This window comes from Eleutherodactylus coqui, chromosome 9 (genome assembly GCF_035609145.1).
Source record: "Eleutherodactylus coqui strain aEleCoq1 chromosome 9, aEleCoq1.hap1, whole genome shotgun sequence".
In the NCBI taxonomy this organism is placed as follows: domain Eukaryota; kingdom Metazoa; phylum Chordata; class Amphibia; order Anura; family Eleutherodactylidae; genus Eleutherodactylus; species Eleutherodactylus coqui.
Window position 1 is genome coordinate 126,062,826 of NC_089845.1, and position 21,047 is coordinate 126,083,872.

Genomic DNA, 21,047 nt, shown 5'->3' on the forward strand with positions numbered 1-21,047 from the left:
GGGATAACTGTATAATCAGTGGTGGTCTCATGGCTGTGAGTGGGGTGACAACTGCTCCATTTATGTCAATGGGCTATCACAGATTGCCAAGTGTTAGTACTCTGCCATTTCCAGAAGTCCATTGAAAGTGATTGGAGCGGCACTGTGCATGGATAGCCATTGCTCCAATCAATGTCCTACTCACTGCGAGAGGTGCAGGAAGTAGTATGTGGGGAAACAGGAACCCCCATTTCAGGAACAGTGGAGGTCTCACAGATAATAAAGTTATCGCCTATCCTATGGTCGGAGGATAACTTTAGATCTTGGGAGTACCCTTTAATGGCTTTGTGTTGCTCCATCACTATAGCTTAAATCTACATAAATAGTAGTTCTGTGCACATAAATTTGTTTTATTTTTTTTTTTGCTTCTACTCCAGTCACATCCAGAGCTACACTAAAAATGTTGCTAGTTTCATGCAGGTTTTACTATCTGGTTAAAGGTCTACACTATTCAGCTGCGTGATGTATCAAGAGTACAGCCAACACGGACAAACACAAAGTTGTTGGTTGCAAAGCAGCAGAATTCTTAGGGGCAGCTCTGGCTGTGACTGGAGCACAAGGCAATGTAAATCAAGATCAAGATGTGAAGCCGACTGCAGAGTTTGTTCGAAAAACAAATTTTACATACTGTGTGAACTACAGTAGCTGAAAAGGTAAAGAGGTGCGATAATCTGCAGAGCCCAAACGCACATTATATACAGACAGCGAAAAAAATAGTCCACTTAAATAGATTTTAATAAACAAATCTCAGTTTTCCCCTCCTTATGATGGAAGAAACACTGATCTGCAGTCCATCCCATCTGCTGACACTGGACGCTGCAGAGCATTGCACTGGGGTGAGTCCGCCCTCTGCGCAAATATCAGGAGGAAATGTAAGTGATTGAAGCCCCTTAACATTTTGTGGATCTCATTTCTATTTCCCCAAGGAGATCAGAGGTTCCCAGCGTGGATGGAAGCAGCAGAGTTGCCGTCCAGCCTGCGGGAGGCACCATGTCAGCCATGTCTCCGGCGCTTCCTGCCTTCTTGCAGAAGTTCTCTTATGAGTTAAAGTTCAGCAGTTCATAAAGTTACAAAGAAAAGCGTTAAAAAAAGAAAAGTTCTGTATCGCAGGCGACTCGCGTGTCCTCACTGTTCCCCCAGCCGAAATCCTTGACCCCAGTTGTGCCGTCCTCCGCCTGCTTGATCTTCTGCTGCTCGTCTGGCACTTGCTGGTGGGACGCCAAAACCCGATATTCCGCCCCTTCGGCTCGGGAACCAACGGTACCTGAGGAGAAGATCAATCAGTATGGATACAGAGAACACAGTAGGTCATCGGCACACAGTCATATACGCCCCTTTTATATGAGCGAGCAACGTCACCGCTAATTGGTTCGCCGTTGTTTGCGAATGTTTAGACAGGCAGATCGTCGTTGAGAATCGCTCCCTTCTCGTTCGGTGCTTCACATTCCCACATGAGCTGGATGGAGGGGTGGGGGGGGGGGGCCTTTAAACGTAACGAGAAGTGAGCGAACCAACCATGATTTTTATGCAGGCTAAAACTGTGAAAAGCGCACAATGGCTCATGTGTAGCCGTAACAATCGCGCACTTCCGTTCAAGCGAATTTTGATCGATGATCATTATGTGTAAATGGGCCTATAGTGTTGTTTCCACCGCAGCGTTCTGCGATTGTCACCAGGATCATGAATATACGGTAGCATTTAAAAGGGTATTCTGGGACTTTAAAATGAACCCGCCGAGTCCCCTAAGCGGTCCGGGCTGCAGGCGGCAGGGTACAGTGACAGGCATGCTGATCTCAGACGTCTCCCACTTATACCATTGGCTTTTGGTTTTACAAATCCTACTTTTGAAGCTTTGCAGGTCCGGACTGGAGAGAAGCTCAATGAAGCTCAAGTACATTCAAATATGCACACTCCCCCGCCCGCCTCCTCCCTCCAGATACTGACTGGCAGGTCCTTACATGTAAAGGCCCATTTACACAGAGCGATGATCGCTAAAAGGCGATCGTTTTAGCGATAATCATTGTGTCTAAACGTGTAGCCATCGTGTGCTTTTCAGGCACAACTAGCTGATCGTTAAATTCAGTCCAACCTAAAAATCGTTGGTCAACCTTATCAGCAGTTCTCCATGGGGAGTGCTGATAGCATTGTTTGCTGCTGGAGAACTAAGGATCTGAGCGCAGATAAGAGCCCTCTGGCTATTAACTGCATTCAGCTAAGGCTTCATTTACACATTTAATTGGTACTTTAGTAGCTACTTAAAAGTTTATGCAAAATGATTGCTCAAAGCTGTCACTCAAACTGTCTTTTGAGCGATCATCGATCACTCAGTGTAAATGGGCCTTTACTGTGTATGTGGAGAGATCTGTCCATCAGCATCTGGAGGGAGGATGCAGACGGACATGCATGTAGGAATATACACGAGCTTCCTTGGGCCCCACAAAGCTTCAAAAGTAAGATTTGCAAAGCTACTAAACCAATTGGTAAGCCATTGAAACCCGAGTCTACTCTACTGTCCACACAGCATGGGGGACACAACAAGCCCCCTTTAACGACTTAGTGACGGAGCTTTTTTTGCTTTTTTTCCCCATTTTTGTTTTTTCCTCCTCCCTTTTAAAAAATCGTAACTCCTTTATTTATCCATTGACATAGCTGTATGAGGGCTTGTTGTTTTTTGCGCGACGAGTTGTATTTTTCAATGGTGCTATTTATTGTACCATATAATGTACTGAAAAACGTCACATTATGGCGAAAAGTGGGAAAAAAATGACATTCCACCATCCTTCAGTGCGTCTTGTTTCTAAGGCACACAAACTGCAGAGAAAATGACATGATAACTTTATTCTATGGGTCGGTGCGATTACTACAATACTAAAAGCTTGGCAGGTTATTTTGTTGCTGTACTACTTGTATTTTTTTTCAAAGATACTTAATTTTTTTTAAAATTATTTTCTGACAGCCATACCTTTTTTATTTTTACGTAAACATAGTTGTGAAGGACTCATTTTTTGTGGAATGTCCTACAATTTGCGTTGGTACCATTCTGGAATACATATGACTTTGATCGCCTTTTTATTGCATGCCTTTTTGGAGACTGGGTGACCAAATATGTATTTTTGTTTTATTATTTAGATTATTTTAATATTAAATATATGGCAAAGTTTTTTTTTTAATAATTAGTAAAACTTTATTTTTCCTTTTTTTTTTTTTTTTTTTTACTTTTTTTTAGCCCCCCTAGGGGACCACAACTTTTGATGCTTTGTTCACTCCTGCAGTATGATGTAATGCTATAGCATTACATCATACTGCAATCTGACAAGCAGTGTATCAAGCCACCCCACGGGGATGGCTTAATAGGCATTCTGCCATGACAACCCTAGGGCCTTTCAGAAGGCCCCCGGCTACCATGATACCCACACGGCTCCATGCGATCTCATCGCGGGGGGCCATGTGGGACCCCAGAACATCGGTCAGAGGATTTAAATGCCGCTGTCAGAATTGAGTGAGCAGCCCCGATGAGCCGAACAGCTGATCAGAGCTGTTGCCCGCGGGTGTCAGCTGTAAGAAACAGTCATTGTCTGTGATATATGGAAGGAAACAGCCGCGCAATCTCATTACATACACGTCCTGCAACGGCAAGACGTAAAAACACTATAGGGCGGTCACTAAAGACTTAAAATAAATAATAGAAAACACAAAAGACAAAAACACCGCTTTCCATATTTATAAGGGCTCATGTCCACGGGCAAAATAAGAATTAAAATCCGCAGTGGATTTTAACTCTTCTCCCGCACGCGGATCCGCACCCCATAGGGATGCATTGACCACCCGCGGGGTAGATAAATACCTGCGGATGGTCAATAAAAGGGATTTTAAAAAAAACGGAGCATGAAAAAATCTGGACCATGCTCCATTTTCATGCGGGTCTCCCGCGGGCTTCTATTGAAGCCTATGGAAGCCGTCCGGATCCGCGGGAGACCTAAAATAGGAATTTAAAAGAATTTACCCATCCGGAGCGGAACGGGAAGGTCTTCTCTTCCTCACGGCCGCATCTTTCTTGCTTCGGCTCGGCAGATGTGCCCGGCGCATGCGCGCAGCACGTCGGCGACGTGCCGCAGCCGTGACAAGTTCATCCGCCGGCCGAAAAAGAAGATCCGGCCGTGAGGAAGAGAAGACTTTCCCCGCCCGCTCCGGATGGGTAAATTCTTTTAAATTCCTATTTTCAGCGCTCATGTCCGCGGGGCAGGAGGGACCCGCTGCAGATTCTCCATGGAGAATCCGTAGCGGGCCTGATTTTCCCCGTGGACATGAGGCCTAACTAAATAGAAAGCCCAAACATACATTTGGTTTTGCTGCGTCTATAGAAGTCCAATCTATCAAAATAACACAATTACTCCGCATAGTCAGAAAAAAAAAATATATGTATACAAAAAACGTATTGCACTTTTTTGGTCACCCAGTCTCAAAGAAAAAAAAAATGTAATAAGCAATCAGAAAGTCATATACGCTCAAAAAGGATACCAGGAAAACTACAGAACGTCCCCAAAAAAAAAAAACGAGGCCTCACTCACTAGGTTGATGAAAAAAAAAAAAAGTTACGGTGGTCAGAAGATGATGGCAAAAAATAAAATATCTTTTAAAAAAAAATTGTTTTACATTTTTTTTTCAAAGTACGGGGAAAAAAACCAAAAAAAACCCTATAAATTTGGTATTGTAGTAATCGTACTGAACCATAGAATAAAGTTATGTCCTTGTCTCTACGGCATACACACTGCAGCAAAAAGAATCCCCCAGAGATGGTGGAATTTAGGTTTTTTTTCCCATTTCACCCCACTTAGAATTTTTTACATGGTAAATTGAATGGCATAATTGGAAAATACAACTCGTCCCGCAAAAAAGCAGCGAGCCCTCAGACAGCGGCGGCGATGGATATATAAAAGTTATGATTTTGAAAAAAAAACGAAGATCAAAACTAAAAACAGGGCCGCGTCCTAAAAGGGTTAAGAACGGGTGGGGGTTCTGTTTCTCAGCACCCCATGCCAACCACGAGGGCTGCAGTCCCTTCATTACTTATCAAGAAAAAATGGGGGTTAGTTGTTTAATAAAACAAAGTTTTTTTTCCAGTTTCCTCTAAAGACTTTCTGTGCTGCTGCCTGTGTGTTGGGGCATACCTGCCCAGATGGCCCCGGGGCCTTTAGTAAGCTAGGCCTGTCATTCTCCACTTAGCTCCAGCAATCAGGTTGAGAGGAATGAGAGATAGACAACAGAGCCCCTCCCCTTGTCCGCCGCGATCCCCGCGCTCCAGGGGTGAGGAGCACAGTAACAGTTTTACATGACTTTGTGGGACATGTTAGAACTGGTCTAATTTATTGACTTTTGACAGATTTAGTAGTGATCACTCAGTGACAACACAAATATCCTTACACAACTTAGGCTGGGTTCACACTTGGCAGAAATCTCACGGTTTGGCTGCAGCAAAAAAACGCTGGATTTCCGCCGGGAATCCGTTGCTTCAAAATCCGCGACACTTAGCCGCGGGTTTTGAAGCGGCTTGGCCGCACTGTCTTCCACTGCGGCCGGTGCTCCCAGAGAGGAGAGCGCAGCCGCAGCAGAAGAAAAAAAAAAAGAACATCCTGCGGCCAGCAAATCCGCGCCGACTTCGCTGCGGCGGATTCGCCGTCTCGTGTGGACGAGATTTCCGAGAAATCTCATCCACATGGCTTGCAAATCTCGGGAACCCAGCCTTATAATACAAAAGCATATAAGAAAATATGGAGAAACTTCCTTCACTGGCGGGGGATTTGGATCGAACACGCACACACACATACACACGCTCGGTAGTAGAAGGAAATCTTCATCCAGAGATTTATTGGCAATCCAGGCAATATATTACGTAGAAGTCCGTATAGAAAGTCCATGGCAACGCGTTTAGGGATGCTCTGAACCCCCTTTTCAAGCCTAGGATTTAGGGGCGAGTTAGCCGTTATCCACCCCAGTGAAGTTCCTCCGTATTCCTGTACTGTTAAGTAGTGCAAGCATATACTTGTTGTCACTGAGTGAGCACTGCTACATTGCTTATTGCCGAGGCCACCAAACCCCGGATCCTTTCCTATGCGGATCTTCTGGCTTCTCAGCGGGATAATCTATCCGGATATTTGGTTACTAACTTGGACCATGGGTGTGGGGTGCCGTCACTGAACAGGCTCCACACCTAAATATTTACTTTGCACACCAATACTTCTTAGGTAGTAAATCTGTGGCACCACACATGTCCGCCATGAAGATGCAACTTTATCTCATTTGCAACCTTTTAAAAACCGCATTTCATAAATACGTCGGATCTTCCATGTTCCTTTCTATCCCAGGTCACTTTATGAAACCAATTTCAGAAATCGATTTCCGTCAGTGATTAGGAAACCTTCAAGTTCTCAACCAAAGGCTTAAAGCCTTATAGACCAGATACTTCTCGCAGCTGAGGGTTTGCTCCAACTGTATGCAGTCTAGAGAATACACCCTCTAAACTGATACAATTTACCTGCACTGACACATTGTAGCGGACCATCAGGGCAGATTTGTGCTGCTGATGTAGTACAACCGCTCAGCCATGAGAAGTGTGAAGCCTCTACAGGTTTTCAGTTTCAGGATGAGAACAATTTCCATTCATTGACAGCAAACCAATATCTAAAAACAACGAGAGGGAGAACTGAAACCCAAAAATATTCCTAATGAAATCAAGCAGCCGAGTTACTTACAGAAACTGAGGCGTGGAGAGGAAGTTCTGGCCCCCGAGGTCCACTGGATATTTGAACATTAGGAAGAAGTAAAGATGTCCGACCAAATTGCCGATCAGCTCATTGACGATCCTGCACCAAAGAAGGAAAAGTGACTGATGTCTTGTGTTGATGCCAAGTTACATCCTGTATTATACTTCAGAGCTGCGCTCACTACTCTGCTGTTGAGTCAGTGGGGCTTATGTATTGAAAATTCTACAGTTTCCCGCAGAAATTGCATTTACTGTGTTGTAGACCCTTTATTGCTGCGTCTGACAAGGGGGCGCTCCTTCGTAAAAAAAAAGGCCATGGCCTAAATTGCCCCAAAATCTTGTAAACTTACGCCAACTAAAAAGTGGTCTAAACTGAGACTAGATGGTCTTAAAATGTACCAGATTCTTCAGTAAAATAAATGTAGGAAAAAAGTGGTTGTAGGCGCAATCCCTCTTCTTAAAGGCACGAGACGGATTTCTAAGCTCAATGCCTCTGGTTTTCGATTCTATGGATTCTATTAAGATATTTTCAAAAGGGGTCCAAGTACCCAACATCCAACGTCCCCACGCAGGGGCCTAATTATCGCCATCTTAACGCCCATTATTTAATATTACATCTTACTCCTAGTATGGAGCATTGGGAGGGGGTAACAGAGGGTATAAGACAGGGGGTCATCAAGGATCCACATCCGCTCCCTGGTGTAGCCTAGTAAAGAACTGGAGCCGGCTTCCACTGGGGAATTTTAGGTAGATGAGATAAAGTGGCGCAGTCCTGGGACTTCAAGGTAGTCCATTCAGGGTTGCCATGTACCTGGGAAATGTATCCTAACTGTGCGGATCCTTTAGTATAGCATAATTGTAGATATTCTATTGATCACCTCAGTGAAAGATGTTCAGGGATTTCCATCTAGAGGCGATGTGGATGCTTGTGGCCATACAAATATACTATATGAGCTTATGGACTCGGAATCTAACCCTAGGAGAGCGATCCCCCAGGGGCAGACCGTGGGCAATTTTAGGTATTAAATCCACAGACATGGGAACAGGAGGGGCAGTTTCTGTGGCACCACATAGGTAGGACTTTACCAGAGGCTTCCATGAGGGAAACCTGATGGCTGCCCCTAGTGATCGTGGTGCAACAGTGCTGACGTCTTCTAGGGGCATCTCCTTCGCCAGGTGAAATAGGTGCTTTTGGGGGCAGTTGTCAAATCGTAAGACTGTTTAGTCTAAATTTGAACTGTCTTTCAATGTAAAATTCCCCCAGTCGGATATATATTATTGTAATGCTCTTTGCTACTATTTGAAAATGTCAATAAAATGATTGAACATAAATTTGAACTGTCCAATTCTAAATAAGCGCCACTGTGTACATACATTACATAATTTGTACTGACCCAAATTACATCCAGTATTATACTCCAGTGCTCACTATCCTGCTGGTGGAGTGACTGGGAACATACAGAGAGCATTACTTATCCTGAGTTGCATTCTGTATTATACTCCAGAGCTGCACTCACTATTCTGCTGGTGGAGTCACTGTGTACACACATTGCGTCTCCTGTACTGATCCTGAGTTACATCCTGTATTATACTGCAGAGCTGCACTCACTATTCTGCTGGTGGAGTCACTGCGTACATACATTACTTATCCTGTACTGATCCAGAGTTACATCCTGTATTATACTCCAGAGCTGCGCTCACTATTCTGCTGGTGGAGTCACTGTGTACATACATTATCCTGTACTGACCCTGAGTTACATCCTGTATTATACTCCAGAGCTGCGCTCACTATTCTGCCGGTAGAGTACATACATTATCCTGTACTGATCCCGACGCACAGTATACATGTAGGATAACAACGTGATACTTACGATCCTCCTATAATGTAGTTGAATCCCAGTATGACCCAGGGCAGATAGCATGCCTAATGTGCAATAGAGAAGAGACACTGTCAGCAGTCTGGAGAGAGTCCGCCAATTACATCACTATGTATTAGATCCATCATCGTACAGCAGAGGCTTATGGGTAGAAATATACACGTAGGATGACCAATCACAAACTTCCTTTATTTTGTAATGAGTTATAAAGCCTTGTCCTGTCTGTATGGCCGGACCCAATGTTACATTCCCCCTCACTCCGTCATTGTGCCCGTTGTGGAGCAGGCAGCGGTCCGCCGATACAGCGTGTAACGGCACAGAAGGGCCTCGGTTTGTTGATGTAATCGCGCTAACTAGTATAACAATTACAGTATCCGTTATGCCGTTAACCCTTTAAGTTCTATCTTTTTGCTGTATTACTTATAAGACAAAATATCTTTGGAAAAACCAGTTACGGCAGCAGAAAATCACGATGTTTATTGTCGCTGGCGCTGCGAGGGCTCGTTTAGTCGCTTCTATTGGTACCGTTTGGGAGCATCTATGACTTTTTGATTGCTTTTTAAATTACATTTTTTCCTAGAGACGGGGTGACCAAAAAAAGGACAAATTCTGACAACGTTCTCCATGCGGGGTAAATAATGCGTTACTTTGATTGGACTTTTATGGGCGCAGCCATACCAAATAGGTTTTGGGCGCTTTTTTCCCCTTTATTATAAACATGGTGAAACGGGGCTTTTTAAACTTATTAACATTTATTTTTTTTAATACAATTTTTAAACGGATTGCTACAAAAAACATTTTTGCCGGCCCCTAGGGCACATAAACTTGCAATGGATTAATTGCTCCTGCAGTGTGAAGTATTAACACAGTATTACATTATAACACGATCAGACTGGCAATCTATATGCAATGGGAGCCCTGGAGGCATTCAAAAGGCTTACAGTTGCCATGGTAACTGATCGGCACCCCACAATCTCATTTGTGGGTGGCCATTCGAGAACCCTGAACTGTGTAAGAAGCAGCGGGCATCTGCATTGTTCGGAGTGGGGGTCGGCTCCCGATCCGCCTTCATAAACCCTGAACCTCCATGACGTAACCGTACATCATAGAGCATTAATATAACATGTCTGCCATAGTGACAGCAATGTTGACCAAGAGGCACAAAGCGCCTGCGTCTTCGAGTCCTTTGGGCTCCGCTTTGGGGATGAGCCCTCCTCTCCTACTAAATAAGTCAGATTTTCGAAGTGATGGTGACCAGGGGGAGGCGAGGAGCTGGATGGGTACGGACTCCTGTCCTAACAAGCCCCGGCAGCAGACATGGCACCACCAGAGAAATAGGTCCCAGTGTTGGCAGACAGCGGCAGTGCATGGGGCACCAAGTAAGGGAGCCCAAGAGGACATGCCTCCCAACACCATACAGGCGGCAGCAACACAGCTGGTCGAAGGCGAGCCAGACCTGTCCAGCCTTGCATGTAGCCTGTAGGCGCTGTGGTCCCTGGAGTCTGGACTGCCCATCAGCATGAGTGCAGCAGAGGAGCGAGACAGCAGGGGCCGGGCTGGCTGTCAGTGGTGACTGTCGGAGTGTAGTAGTGCCCATAGGAGGAGGATGGGGTTGGATTGTGGGATATTGGAAAAAGATAATTGAGGTTGGATTGTAGGGTTGATGGTGCAAAAGATAAAATCTTATCTTTTGGTGTGTGTGTGTGTGTGTGTGTGTGTGTGTGTGTGTGTGGGGTGCCTGCGGGACCCCAGTCCACTGTTGCCTGTAACCCAGAATATACAGCTATGAAGTGCATTAGGGTGTATGGGAGAATGCAGAAGAGGAGTGTATGAAGAATAAATAGATTAGGGGATTTGAAAGGCCTCTCTAAAAAGATGTGGTTTTAGAGCATATCTAAAACTGTAGGTGTTGGGAATAAACCCAATTGTGTGGGGTAGCTCATTCCAGAGAATTAGTGCAGCTTGGGGAAAGTCTTATGATACAAGTGAGAGATTTAACCAAGAGGACCAAGGGCCTTTGACACGTGCTGATAAGTCGTTCAGCGTAAATACATGCCCCAAATAACAAGTATTCATTCGCTTTCTTCATGTAGAAAAGTGAATGATGGATCGGCCCGTGTCAACAGGAAATTGTTACCCTTTAAACAACTTCCTGTTTATTGTGAATGGAGGCGGGCGGGAATGATCCCCGGCAGCTCCACCTCCATTTACTAACAACGATCCTTCCTGTGCTTTTACACAGTAACGACTATCACTGGAACGACCTGTAAGGCATCTGTGCCGACAGGTCATTCCAGTGCAAAAGGGTCCTCCGTGTAAAGTCATTCGCAGAACAGAGAACAGGGGTGCATCGATGAGGGAGGGGACAGAGGGCGGTGCTTTATGGATGAGAGGAGTATGAATTGTACTCTCTAGTGGATGGGCAATCAGTGCAGTGACCGGCCCAGGGTGGAGGCATTCAGGATGGACTGACTGATTAGTAAGGAGTTGCAGTGGTCAAGATGAGAATGGGTCAGGCAACAAGAAGCAGCTTTTGCTGTATGAGAAGGGTTAGATTCTGGAGAGGTTTCTGAGTTGCAGGTGACATGAGCTAGCAAGTGATTGTGTATGGGGGAGTACAGAAAGGATCGGGGTCAAATATGAACCCCAACACAGCAGGCGTGCTGCCGAGGAGTTATGGTATCACCACACACTGAGATGGAACCATAATTACATCCATCATATCTGTAAAACCAAGGAGAACTCCACCAGTCAAACCCGATCCGCTCCAATAGTGAACATGTTTATGGCCACCTTAACAGAGAGGTCGCATAACCCGCATACCTTGAATCTTGTTCCGAACCAGAACGACACGATCATATCCCTGTTCAGCTGGGACCAGACGTACATCACAGACATGATCATCGGGATCATCAACAGCTGAAAGACAGACAGAACACAGAGTTAGCGCTTTACGGGGGGTCTCACAATTAAAAAGACTTTCCTGTTCTAGAAAACACATTTTCATACATCAAATTAGTGAATTCTGAGTTAACAAGGGGGTCCTCATCTCTGGGTCAGCGGAGAGTTGGAAGGGACCTCCAGGGTCATTGGGTCCCACCCCCTGCTCAGTGCAGGATCACTAAATGATCCCAGACAGATGTCTGTCCAGGCTCTGTTTGAAGACTTCCACTAAAGGAGAACTCACCACCTCCCGTGGCAACCTGTTCCACTCATTGATCACCCTCACTGTCTAATATCTAATCTGTCTCCCCTCCCTTTTAGTTTCACCCCATTGCTTCTAGTCTTTCCTTGTACAAATGAGAATAGGGCTGATCCCTCTTGCTCTGGAGGACTTATCCTGTCCTGTATTACACACACACACACACACACACACACACACACACACACACACACACACACACACACACACACACACAGTGTAATGCTCCTTTTCCCCTCTGGTGGCACTGTAGGGTAATTGAACGCTAACTGACAGACTTCCACCCAGATTGCAGCTGAACCCTGGGAGTCCAAGCCAAATGCCATTAACACCTGATCAGTAAAGGTACGTTATGATGTATCAATTATTATAAAAAAATAAAAATGAACTAAAGTCGTTCAGTTTAAACGTGAGCCAATAACTGGACAAACTAGAATTGTTCGCTTTTCGTTCAGTTTCAGTCGGCATAAAAGTCATCATTGGCTCGCTCACTTCTCGTTGTGTTTAATCACCCCACCCCCCGATCACATAGGAATGTGGAACACGAAATAAGAAGCGAACGATTCCCAATGATGATTTGCCTGTCTAAATAGGCCCCACAAGCGCCAACGAGCTGGAGAGGACATTACTGGCTCGCTTGCTTGGGAATAAAACAAGAAGTGTAAGAGGGCCACAATATATCCGTGAATGCTTCCAACTGCTAGAAGGAAAGTGCAATGCCTCTTCAACCTATCAAGGGTCACATCCCCATCATGAACACCGAGCTAAGCCGAAGAGACTAACTCATGGCAATCAGCAAGCATGCAACAATTCCTTACCATTAAGTCTTAGTTTTCAGGATCTCCGTTTGCTTTCAATGAAAGGAAACCTTACCTAACAATATTTTTGCTGCAGGTTTTAGTGGTGTAATCAATGCAGAAAAGCCCATGTGGGATTTTGCTATTTGAACAGACATGGCCTTCTAGTGACTGACTGCAAGCAGAGGCGAAAAGAACTGAAGCAACTAACAAAATTTATCAGAAAGTTGGAGGAATTTTTCAGCATTACTTAAACTTAATTGGTTGGATGCAACAAGAACGTCCAACGAGGTCAAAGGGCAAATAAAGACGAGATCCACAACAGCAATCTTACCTGCATGTCCATTAATATACCAGTTATCTATCATGCAAACATTAAGGAAATTCTTCTGGAGAAAGTAACATCAATTAGTTCCCCTTTTATTAGATCATTCCTTAAACCGTTAACCCCTTGAGTGGCACGCCCGGAAATTTTCCGGGACGAGCTCCACTGCTCATAGCGACAAAGCCCGGAAGATTTCCGGGCTATGTATCACTATGGGAGCTGCAGAGCACAATGCCACAAGCTGTGACAGTGTGCTCTGCCTGCACAGACCCACAGAGAACAAAGCAAGGGCTTTGAAAAACCAGCAGAAGATATTGCCGATCTGCCGGCAATCTCCTGCTTTGTTTACAGGTTGCCATAGAGACCATCGGCTTGTCAGAAGCAAGCCGATGGTCTCTGTGGCAGGGAGAGCTGGTTGTTAGCTGTCAGAGGACAGCTAGGTATTAGCTCTTACAGCAGAGATCAGAGAAAACCTCCGATCTCTGCTGTGTTAACCCTTTACATGCTGCAGTCTATGTGACTGCAGCATGTAAAGGGCTGTCACTGCAGCATGTAAAGGGCTGTCACCATCAGACCCCCGGAATGTGATCAGGGGGTCCTGATGGGTCCCTGTGGAAGTCCCCTAAAGGAACAGAAAAAAAAAAAAAAGTTTAAAAAAAAAAAAAAGGTTAAAAAATTATTTTAAAAAAAATTCTAAAAACACTTAGTCTCCCTTTACTTTGTAAAAAATCAAAAATACAATCACACATGTGGTATCCGTGCGTCGTAATGACCCAGAGAAGGAAGTTAATACATTATTTAACCCCTTAATGACATGGCCCCTTTTTTTCTTTTTTCCCCCATTTCTTTTTTTCCTCCCTCCTGTTTAAAAAATCACAACTTGTCCCGCAAAAAACAAGCTCTTATATGGCCATGTCAATGGAAAAATGAAAAGTTATGGCTCTTGAGACGCAACTGCAAAATTAGTTGAAATTCAATGATTAGACCATTTTAAAAAACCTGCCGTGGTGGGCACGACAGGGTGGTAGGAAACCCGCCACTCAAGGGGTTAAAGGGGTTCTGCCATTTAAAAAAAAATTCTAAAATTATCTATTCCTTCCCCGTCAGTCTACTTACAAGATCCGGGGGAGAAGGGGCGTTACTTCACCTCCAGCTGGCTGATTCTTCTGCTTCCTGTGAGGTTATGTACATTCACAGGCAGCCTTCTTCCTGCCAGCCAATGTATGTTACATCACAGCTCACAGCCCAGCAGGGGGAGTGCCGATCTACTTCAGAGACTACTCATGCCCGCTGTCTCTGCAATAGATCAGCGATCAGAATTCCTTCCTAGGCAGTAAACAATACAGCACAGGGATGTGGCCTTCATGGACCCGGCCGGAAGGAATGTGAGGAACGCCAATGGTAAGGAGACTGACGGGGAGGAATAGGAGAGTAAAGAATTTTTTTTATGACCAAAAACCCCTTTAAGGACGCAGCTCCCCTTCCTCAATTTTTTAGTTTCTTCTTATTTTCAAACTATTTTAACTCTTAATCTTCCGCCAGTGTAGCTGTCTGAGGGCTGGTTATTGTGGTACGAGTTGTATAACTTTATTCCATGTGTCAGTACCATTAACCCTTTGCAATCCAATTATGGATTCAGGGTTTCCTAGGGGGCTTTCTCTTACTGCTATTATACAATGGCGCCTTCTTCAGGCTAGAGCCAGTACTGCGGTATGGGACATGCTGGAGAGGCCCCCGACAACAGAGCAGCCAGTAATATACAGTAAGAATACCCTGCCGGATGTCTTCCAACATTGGAGCTGTACAGCCTTGAATCAGAATGTCTTTAGACGTCAGACAGTGGATTGGAAAGGGTTAAGACTGTGCCAAATTTAGGTTTTCACATTGTACTACTTTTTATAAAATAGCCTTAATAACATTTTCTGCAGTCATCTTCTGACCAGGATAATACTTAACTTTCCATCCTGTAAAAGTACATACAACATTTTGAATACTTTTCAGTAAGTTTTTTCATAGAGAGACGGGGTGTTTTTCTCTCCTGAACAATATTCACTGTGCAGGATAAATAATGCATTATTGTGCTAAATCAGACTTTTCCCCCATATTTTTTTTATTTTTTAGTCCCCATAGGGGACTTGAACTTGCAATCATTATATTGCTTATACTGTATACTGCAATAGTTCAGTATTGCAGTATATAGCATTTCTACCAAAGTTCCATAAAGGCAGGCCGACCACAGGCCGATCCTAATAGGCAGAAATGCACACTGAAACTGATCCACGGAAAACTTGTCATGTGATTTTATGCTGCACTCCGGGGTCACGGGTCTAAATTGCTATAAAGGGAAGCTGCAATCGTGAAAGGGCCGGGGTGTCTAATTAAAAAAAGGCCAAATGTACACCCATAATTGCCACTTTCCAACCATGCAGGACAGAGATTGCTTTATTGACAATTTTATTAGGGATTTAGTACCTTATAGTTCCAACTCTATATGAAGCATTTGGGGTCGTGGCGGGGACCCAGTGATGACATGCAATGAAAAGCTCATCAATGTTCAGGGAAGGGCCGCCTCTAATAGGGTTACTGTTAGCACAACCCTATAGACACCCAAGCAGATGTCAGAACATACTGGTCCTATAAAGGATACCACAATACAGGTCCAGTTGAAGAGGAGCATGAAGAGGAAATCTGCAGGCCGTCCATTAAATGCACCTGAAAGACACAAGTATGGAGACACATAACAGCAAACACCATGAGGTCTACTACTACAGAGGGGAAGTGCGTACCTAGCAATTCCCCAATACATCCCGACTTGCCTCTTTAACCTCTAACTGCCCAGGACCTATATCTACATCCTGGGGGTTTGTATGGCGCGGATGAGGAGCAGAGGCTATTCCATACACTGCCAGCGTAAGCCATCTTTGATAGCAGACGCCCGGCCACCAATCGTGGCTGTTAACCCTTTAAATGGGCAGTCGAATTTAAATGCCCTAATTGGTGTTCTGGGTAACAAACGGACCACAGATTTTGTTTATTGATTTTTTTAAAGATTTTTTTTAATAGTTTTATGGCAAAAAGAAGAAGAAAAAAAAATTTAAACAAATTTGCCATCGTAACCGCACTGATCCGCGGAGTACAGTTAGCGTGTTATCACAATGTGTACACCATAAGACCAAACCCCCAGCATGCCAAAATTGTGCTGAAATGAGTTCCGTGCATGGGCCCACTGACCCAGAGAACATCTGACTGGTGAGGGTCGCTCCGAAAACAGGTCATCACTAGTGGAAAACCTCTTTTAGGCCTCCTGTCCACGGCACACATGGATTTCCACAGAGGAAGACCTGCTTGTCAGTATGGAAATTATTTTTAAATGCTTGCCGCAATCGCAATGCGATTTTTTTTCCCGTGTGGACGTACGCAGATGCACTGCGGATCATCTGCGCGGAAAAAGAAGAAAAAAAATAAAATAAAAAAAAAATCACAAGCCCAAAGTTCCTGTCTTCTCCCTCCTCCATACCTTCGTGCTTGGTCCCCAAGCAACCAGAGAAGTATCGGCCTGCAATTGAATTGCGGATCGCTCGCTTCCATAGAGATCTATGGAGCCCATCCGCGCAAAATCCACGGTAAAATGGAGCATGCTGCGATTTCTTTTCGGCGTGTGGAATCTGCAAATAAAATCTGCAGCTGTTCATTAAAGTGCGGACGCCCCATACTTCCCTATTGGCAGCTTGAACTGTGGATCGTCGGCGTGGGTGTCCCGCTATTCAAATCCGCCCGTGAACATTGGGCCTAAGGGGTTAAAACAATGGGTGGTAGAGGAAGGAGCTGACAGGGAAATTCCTCCATACCTTTGCAGTACAGATCCATATGAATACAGCAGCTCGTATTCTGCGTCTCCTGTATACATTATTGCTATTGGCTGAGCTCCACCACGCAAACCTCACAAGATTGCAGAACGTCCTGTGAAGACCCCCGCTATCAGCCAGAGATTGGACCGCTCTCGGACATCCCGTGAACAGCGCACAGCGACATGCGCTAACGTCAGTGCGAGGAAATAAAAATACATACAAGTCACTCATACAAATGAATGGCTCCCATTTCCGTCCAATTTTTGGTCCGATATCCAGCTAGGAAAAAAAAAAGTCTGCGTGTAAATCGCCTAGAGGTAAGCTCGCGTTCAGTTGCGGTTGCTCACCTGTTTCCAATCTCGTTGAATACTGATACAGGAAATACAAGTTCACCAAGTAGAGAAATCCTGAGCCGGGTCCAACCGGGAAATAAAACGTGGCCGTGACCGGTCTCCATATCTGTTCAGAGAGAGCAGAACAACATATTACACTGCGGGGTTCATATACAGCTTCCCTGGGAGCCACCAATGATACGGGCTCCACACCGCCTGGTGAAGGAGGCTTTGTCCTCACCCCCAGTAGTCACAACAGAATTCCCTGTGGTAGTTACGTCCGTGCCCCCCAGTAGTAAAGTGGTGAATGTCATGCTTTTTTCTGGATGGGGTCAGCAAAAGCCCCCATCCTAAATTCCCCCAGTCGTCGCAGCAGCTCCATGCATCCACAAGAGTCAGAGCAGCACTCCTCCCCAGCAGTCACAGCAGGACTGCAGACCCAAGCCACCCCTCCAGAAGCCACAGCCAATCCACTCCCAGCAGTGATCTGTCCTGATAGTTTGCTACAGTGTATCAGCCCAGAGTCCAGACTCTGTAGCCAAGGGCAATATGAAACACCTGTCGCCACTATGTCCTATATCAGCACTGGGGTCATTACCGTATGGTTACAGAGTTTTTTGCGCATAGGTTCCCATGTTGCTGATCACACACTGCACGAAATACGCACGCATAAGAACATGCTACCATCTCCGTCTTGGAGAGTATTACACGCCAAGATGGTGTGGGCTATTGATTTGCCATGCACTAAGCACATGACTGTCGCATGCGGGCAGCACGCAGCAAATTGCGCCTATGTGCAGCCGGCATAATTAGAAGATGCTGGAAGTATTTGCTACAGTACAATAACTCCGTGTAAGCGCCTCTTTTTAGGGACGGACCATTTATCTAAGCTCCATCTTTACAGCAGTTCTTGCACTCAACAAACAAACAGAAATCACAAGACATTGGCGTCACAACAAGCTGTAAAGCGAGCCAGTCAAAAGCTTATCAGTCACACTGACATCTAGTGGCCAACATGAAAACTGCATGGCATCATACAAATACTGATACTACACAGTAATTTGCAATTTTTCAAGGGGTTATGATTTTTTTTTTGTAGATTTCTTGTTCTGGCTACCACTTCCAGGAGATCACGTGACTGACACGTTTCAGTAATTGTACAGTAAGTGGCACGTCAGCTGCTGCTCTGTGATCCCCGGGGAGCTGGAAGGAGGGGAGTATGGCAGGTGCTGCGGCGACGTCACAGTTTCTGGTTCTGCGGCTGCTTCCCGATATGTAAATTAGCAGGCAGTTTCATACATGTACAGAATCGGTCATGGCGGCGCCTTCTGCTCATATGGAAACACCTGCCGACATTTGCGCTGCGTTCACACGGAACGATTACACTTTAGAAAACAGTTTAAACGAACGAAACTGAATGATAATCAAAGTTTAAAAACCGCCAACGACTGAATGACGAACAAGAATCGTGCGGCTCTCGCTCGCTTGTTCAGCTTCAGCCGGCATAAAAATCAGCGCCGACTCACTCACTTATTGCGCCGTTTAAACACGGATCTTCAGCGTTTTACGTAGGAATGTCAAACGGCGAGCGATAAGCAAATCAGAAATAATCTCCATGCGGCGCTGCGGAATTTCCACTGCGATTCCGGCAATAGAGACTGCGCAGCATTTCTGCTGTGGGTGAAGACGACCGGAGGAGCTGCGGGCGCAGGAGGAGACTAGTTCAGAAGCCCGTATACGTAAAAGGGCCAACGAGCAGATGTAGATGCAGATCTAATGTCCACACAGCTGGAAGCACATGCCGAGTCCAAGGCACTCCGGGGCAACTCGCACAGGACGGCGCACAGACACTGGTCTGTGTAGTCCGAAACACACGGGCACAGCACACTGGCATGTCCTATTTGCCACCCGTGAAGCAGACAGGAACAGGACACGCCATGAGTTTTCTCATGCGGACAGTGGAAACGTCCAGGTGTTTTTTTTCTAAATGCACCTGAACATCGCGTGAACGAACCTGTTGGAATCAATGCGTTCTATTCACTGCTTAATACGCTGGTGTGAAGGAGCTCCAGAGACACAAGGTGTTAGGACTTAAGGGGCGGGCATGGCAAGGGTACAAAGGAGACTCCTGTGTCATGCTCCGCCCCTTCCTACACCGCATGTAGCACATTGGGCCAGTGTGTTTACCTGTGTAAAAGAAACAACCAATCAGAGCGCTGCTTTCAGCTTGCATTCTTCTCTTGAGAAATGAAAGCTATGCTGTGATTGGTTGCTACGGGCAACAGAGGTGGCTGCATTTAAGCAGTTTCCTAAGTCTCCCCGATATGTGGCACAATGTACTGATGATAGCGGGGCAGGGGGGACTCTAAACACAAATCCCACGAGCAGTGCTAAGGGCTGTGAGCTGCCTGACACACAGAAGAGACGCGCCCCCCTGTATAACATGGGCAATGGTTGCTCCCTGTGACTCAAGGCATGCTGGGAGTTGTAGTTTCCATAGGCTCCCCGCCCCCAGTACACAGGTGGGCGGCAGTTGCTGCTGGAACGTTACCTGGAACTTGTGCAGGAAGTACTCCGGCCACAGGATCAGGTACATGGGGTTGATAAGGCCCAACTTCCCCAGTAGGGGGACCACGATGGAACCAGCGAACCAGTACCGGGTGATGAACGGGATGCTCCGGAACCAGTCCCCGAGGTCCGACATGGTGAGAACGGCAGCAGAAACACCGGGCCCGGCACCTGCGCCCAGCACTGACGTGTCCGCTCAGAATTCGACTGTCGTGCTACGTCACCGCCGTTTCCGGTCAGCTGTCACCGGCTAAACACGCCCATGTAGGGTAATCTTGCGAAGAGGCGAGGCTGTGACAAGGGCGGGTCACGTGACGAGATGAGCACGCGACGGAAGATCACGTGGAGTGCTGTAAAAGCGCGGGGGATGTTGGGAGTTGTAGTTTCCTTTGCTCATCTTCAACTTGAGCCCATTCCTACTTTTTACTGACTGCGGGCTTTCTCGCAGGAGTGTGCGGGCGCTGGTGCGCACATATTACGCAGTGCCAGTCTGCTATGGTGATGCTCACACGAGCCGCACAAAAAAAAATAAATGTGCATTCTGTTCTAACACGCACACAGAGTTGTGGTATGCATGCGTGCTCGTCACAGCTAATTAAGGCCATGTGAGTCCAGCCTGAATACAGACAGCACGCGGATTTAGACCCACTTTTTTATGCCGTTTTAAAAGACTTAAAAAAAAAAAAAGTACAATCACAGTTCTATTTTGGCCAATATGCACAAACCAAGACTGCGCCACAGAATCTCAGCGCTGCCGCACGCGGGTATATACACATTTGGTGCACAAAATATGCAGAGTTTGTATTGTGTGTGTATTTAACAATGACTGCATACTTACTGCAGACCGCCCAGCTCCCTGCGCATATTACGTTCAAGACCCCCCCAAAAAATACTGCAAGCCGATCCAAATGATGTCAGAATGGCCTGCTCACGCCCCCCGCCCTGCTGTAGAGTCCACAGCACACGTTACCTGCATCTTCACTGCATATTTTACGCACCCGCGGACTAGAATCGGCGTATTACGCACCACAAGACGAGATGCTATTTTTTTTCACACGCACGAAAGAGACTATAATTATTTCTTACCGATAATTCCTTTTCCATGAGTCCATCATGGCAGCACACATGGAGGTGGCACCACCTGTCTTCCTTGGGCCAGGAAGGAGAGTTCTTTAAAAGGCCACCTCCCACCGACTAACTCCAGTGATCTCCAAATCATCACAACGGATACGTGGCCCAACAGCTTTATTAACCCTTTCCAGTCCAATTTGTATTCTGGTTTTCCTAGGGGGCTTACTC

At 45.8% G+C, this 21,047-nt stretch overlaps 1 protein-coding gene across 1 annotated transcript; it reads right to left on the minus strand.

The window, feature by feature from the left end:
• Positions 1–756: 756 nt before the first annotated feature.
• On the minus strand, positions 757–19,993 carry DERL1 (derlin 1). Its single transcript, XM_066578471.1, has 8 exons — positions 19,732–19,993; positions 17,196–17,307; positions 15,648–15,712; positions 13,010–13,036; positions 11,500–11,595; positions 8,671–8,723; positions 6,789–6,899; positions 757–1,303 (listed from the first exon to the last, which is right to left on the minus strand). The coding sequence occupies exons 1-8, from the start codon at positions 19,882–19,884 to the stop codon at positions 1,165–1,167; spliced, it is 756 nt and encodes a 251-aa protein (XP_066434568.1). The 5' UTR covers positions 19,885–19,993; the 3' UTR covers positions 757–1,164.
• Between the last annotated feature and the right edge of the window lie 1,054 nt (positions 19,994–21,047).